At 40.9% G+C, this 5000-nt stretch overlaps 1 protein-coding gene across 1 annotated transcript in view; it reads left to right on the forward strand.

Annotated features, from left to right (window-relative positions):
- The window catches only part of LOC135109667 (G-protein coupled receptor GRL101-like), a 104139-nt gene that overhangs the window by 53657 nt on the left and 45482 nt on the right, over positions 1-5000 (forward strand). Inside the window, 1 exon segment of the mRNA XM_064021198.1 lies at positions 2180-2294. Within this exon segment, the coding sequence (XP_063877268.1) occupies positions 2180-2294 (115 nt within the window).

Below are 5000 nucleotides of genomic sequence, written 5' to 3' on the forward strand. Positions count from 1 at the left end.
TCATTTCATTCTTTCCAATAATTTTACCACCCTCCTCCGCATCCATCTTTCTCTGCTTTCCTCTTGTTCTCCACTTTCTCCCTTTCATTTTACACTTTATTCCTCCTTTTTTTTGTTCTCACTTCTCCCTTCCCTCCCTCTTTCCCACTTTCGTTTGATGGACACACGGTGAAAACAATCTTGAGAGAGAGAGAGAGAGAGAGAGAGAGAGAGAGAGAGAGAGAGAGAGAGAGAGAGAGAGAGAGAGAGAGAGTTATTGCAGTTTTCTTTTTCTTTTTGTCATCTGTCTTAGCAAAATGTTAGTTTGTCTTCAATGTTCGTTTTTCAGTCTGCGCTCTCTCTCTCTCTCTCTCTCTCTCTCTCTCTCTCTCTCTCTCTCTCTCTCTCTCTCTCTCTCTCTCTCTCTCTCTCTCTCTCTCTCTCTCTCTCTCTCTCTCTCTCTCTCTCTCTCTCTCTCTCTCTCTCTCTAACACTGGCCAGTGTCTCAGTACAATGACATATGTTGCTGCAGTACAGGTGTTTTTCCTTCTGTTTTCTGCAACTAATGGCGCTTAATTTACTGCATTGTCTTACTGTAAAAGGTGTAGTAATTTGATAATGTGTGTGAAATGTGCGTTGTGTTACGCACGGCACTTAACCTTGTGTTGCTGACCAGCATCTGTTTTGTGATGCTGGCAATGCTTGAATTGCACTTGAAGGTTTTGTACAGCTGATTGGTGTGGCATCTCCTTAAGTTTAACTTTTCAATGTTAGTTTTATAATTGCCTATAACTAACAATACAACACTTGACTTGCACGTGAAATGTATTGCTACTTCTCTGACCGGTGTGGTTTCTTAAGTTTAACCCTTTCGCTGTTAACACTTGACTTTCACGTGGAAATCTGTCTTGCTAATCATGTAACTGGTGTGATTTCTCCTTAAGCTTAACTCTTTCAGTCTTTTCATAATTACAACTTTTTATACACTTATGTCTTGCACTTCTCTGGGACGACTGCCCGCTCCTCGATACCTGCCTCACGCCATCGCTAACACTGCTGTCTCTAAGTACATTTATAGACCGAAAAGAAAATAAATAAGTGAGATTAGCCTTTGCAAGATTATTTTGTTAGGTCAGCTGTATCCCTGACGCCACTGCAGGATCATGAGAAGTTGATATTTTTCACAATCATCGGATCAAGAAGCATATGAAATATCTAGTTCTCATTCAGAACAATTATATTTTGTATTTATTCTGACAAACAATACCTGATATTATGAAGATCAGAGTCTATGTAACCATTTTTACAGTATTATTAATGTTAACAAAGGAAGATCGGTGCAATACGAAAGTAAAAAAAAGGCAAATAAAAATATATAAATAAATAAAAGAAATAAAATTGTATAAAATGTGTAATGAAATAGTCTGCTTTAATTCAGAATAAAGTTTCCATACTCCAATAACAGCAGACGATGATCCACTGACTCAGCCCCACTCCCCCAGTGCCTGCAGTAACACATCCGTCAGTAAATCCATCGAGAGCTTCTCAAATGAAGCAACATGTGTCATATTTCAATTAGCAGTCACAGAATAATAAGTTTTGCGGATATGAACGTGCTGTATGTATCTACCTGTTTCTTTATTCTTTTATATTTATCTTATTCTGTCTATTTATTTTTTACTGGTTTCGTCATGGTTTAAGAGCATAAGAACGTCAGAAAATAAAAGAAGCAGCAAGACGCGATCAGGCCTACACGTGGCAGTCCCTGAGTAAAACATTCTTACCTACATGTTTCGATCGTTAACTTTCAGAGTACCGTAAAAAAAAAAAAAAAAAAAAAAAAAAAAACAGATAAATAAATAAATAAATAAATCTCCTTGAACTTATAAGCAAAAGAAACAAGAGAAAGTCAGTTCTGAGTTTTCTAGACAACAGACGGACATATTCAAGAGACTGTAGTACAAAAATAAATATGAATAAATTGTTCTAGATGATTTTTGTAGACAACACAAATATCTAAGAGACTGCAGTGAAGAAAAAAATAATACAATAAAAAGTTGTAGATGCATTTTTAAGCAACAAAAATATTCCAGAAACTAGTTAAGAAAAAATCAAAGGAATTGTACATTACAGAAAAAAAAAAAAAACAGTCTTGAGCGGAAAGGTTGACGGAAAGCATGTGTTTGTCTCTCCGTGGCAGCGTTCTCGTGCTCCTCGTCAGCGCCCCAGTGCGAGTGTCGAGACATCACCATCACCTGCCAGCGCCTCGGCCTGCAGCGCCTCCCCCGGGATATCGAGCCCCAGATCTCCCGCTTGTGAGTACACCTACTGACCGGGAAACCAGTGTCCTTGAGTGTGTTCTTTCTCATGATTGCTAACTTGGTCTCTCTCTCTCTCTCTCTCTCTCTCTCTCTCTCTCTCTCTCTCTCTCTCTCTCTCTCTCTCTCTCTCTCTCTCTCTCTCTCTCTCTCTCTCTCTCTCTCTCTCTCTCTCTCTCTCTCTCTCTCTCTCTCTCTCTCTCTCTCTCTCTCTCTCTCTCTCAAGAAATCACCACACACAGTATCTAGTAACCAACCAAGCAACTTTTTCTACCTAAACTTCTGTCCTGCTATTCATAAACTTCCCCTCTTAATGAAGTAATATTTTTCGGATTATTTTTGTTTCTCACTCAATTCCGTATCATCATCCCTATCCTTCTCTCTCTCTCTCTCTCTCTCTCTCTCTCTCTCTCTCTCTCTCTCTCTCTCTCTCTCTCTCTCTCTCTCTCTCTCTCTCTCTCTCTCTCTGTTTTCTCTCTCCTTCCCATTTCGCTGTCTCGCGGTTCATTGTTCTGATTATGTTCCTTTCTTCTTTCCTTTCCTTCTCATTTTCTGTCCTCTCCTCTCCCTTATTGGATTTCTTCCTTCCACTCTTGCTATCTCGGTATTCATTATTCTGCAAAATCTCTCTTCCATATTCTCCTCTCTTTTATTCCTTATTTCTTATATTCTATCCTTCCTTGTCTCTCAATTCCTTCTTCGTACGATCAATTATATTCAGATTTTTCTTCTCTTCCTCTTTCTTACTTCCACTTTTCGTCCTTCCCTCTCCTTCCTCATTTTTTTTTTTTTTTTCGCTCTCTCACTTTTCAGTATTTCTTTTTCTTTCTCTTTCTCTCCTTTAATTCTCACTTTCTATCCTTCTCTGTTGCTCAATTCCTCCTTTATCGATGTCTTATTATTCAGCATTATAACTTTCTTTTTTTCCTTTACCTCCTTTCCTTCTTACTCCTTATCTTTTCTCTTTTTAATTTCCCTTTCGCTCCTTCTTACAGCTGATCCTTCCCTGTCTCTCATTTCCTCCCATCCTCGTCCTCCTCTTCCTTCCGTTCTTTCTTTGTCTTCTCACTTCCAGGCTTCTTATTCCTCCCTGCCTCTCTTTTCTTTCCTCCTTTCCTCTCTCCTTTCTGTTTATTCTTCTTTGCCTCTCATTCTCTTTCTTCTCTGTCCTATTTTTCACTATTATGATTTTCCTCCCTTCCTTACTTCCTTTCTTTCTTTATCTTCTTTCCTCTCCATTCTGTATCTTTCCCTGCTTCCCTTCCCTTCCCTTCCTTCCTCTCTTTCTCCTTATATCATTCCTTGTCTATCATTTCCTTCCTTTCGCTGTCCTGTTCTTCAGTAGTGTCACTTTCCTCCCTCCTTCCTTTCATCCTTTCTTGCTTTATTGGTCTTCTTTCCTCCGCACTCTTATTCCTCCCTAGCTCTCATTCCTTCCCTCTTTCTCTGTACCTCCTCCTACCAACCTCCCTCTCTCTCTCTCTCTCACACTGGCGTCAGGGAGTGAACGGTAATCCCGCTTTTTGAAATGTCACGGAGTTTATTCTGCCACATAAGCCGTCCTCTCCTCGGGATGGTTCTATATTGTGTCCAGATTAATGTCCCGTCCCGTACACTGTTCCTCACGCTGCATTGTGTTGTGTTGTGTTGTGTTGTGTTGTGTTTACGTTTTGCCATTGTATTTTCTCTCTTTCTTCTTCCATTTTTCGTTCTTCGTGTGCTTCGTTGTTGTTGTTGTTGTTGTTGTTGTTGTTGTTGTTGTTGTTGTTGTCTTTTTTTTCTGTGTTTGTTTGGGGTTGTTTCTCTCTATGTCTGCTCTGTCTCTCTCTCTCTCTCTCTCTCTCTCTCTCTCTCTCTCTCTCTCTCTCTCTCTCTCTCTCTCTCTCTCTCTCTCTCTCTCTCTGTTGTTGTTTGCTCTTTCATTTTCTATCTGTAGCTTGTTTTCTGTCTGTCTGTCTGTCTGTCTGTCTGTCTGTTTGTCTTTTTTGTGCATAAGGGAGGAAGACAAAGGCAAAAACAAAACTGCGAAGAAAAAATGCACGTTAATTCTCTCTCTCTCTCTCTCTCTCTCTCTCTCTCTCTCTCTCTCTCTCTCTCTCTCTCTCTCTCTCTCTCTCTCTCTCTCTCTCTCTCTCTCTCTCTCTCTCTCTCTCTCTCTCTCTCTCTCTCTCTCTCTCTCTCTCTCTCTCTCTCTCTCCCAGTCATTGATACCTCGTACCTTTAAATCGTTTCCCTCTTATTCCTCCCGTCTTCCTCCTCTCTTCCCCCTCCTCTCTTTCTTCTCTCTTCCCCCTTCCCTCTTTCCCTCTCTCTTGCCCCTCCCGTCTCACTCTTCATTCCCTAACAGCCCCAGGTCTCTAATCCCCCATCAGCCTCGTAGTTGACACCCCCATTAACATCCCCCTGAGATTGAACTTTTCTCCTCTCCTCTCATGAACGTGTAACTACTTCTCTCGCGGGACAGTCCTGGAGGCGAGACGGTCCTTACATCACAGCCTGCACCACTAACACCCAAGTTTATCCTGTTGAAAATTCCCCTTAGCAATTCTTCTCTTATCTCTATAGTTACTGCATATAGGTACGTTCTCTCTCTCTCTCTCTCTCTCTCTCTCTCTCTCTCTCTCTCTCTCTCTCTCTCTCTCTCTCTCTCTCTCTCTCTCTCTCTCTCGTTCTTACCCCTTTATTCTTTCTTGTTTGTTTCGT

Source organism: Scylla paramamosain, chromosome 19, assembly GCF_035594125.1.
Source record: "Scylla paramamosain isolate STU-SP2022 chromosome 19, ASM3559412v1, whole genome shotgun sequence".
NCBI lineage: Eukaryota > Metazoa > Arthropoda > Malacostraca > Decapoda > Portunidae > Scylla > Scylla paramamosain.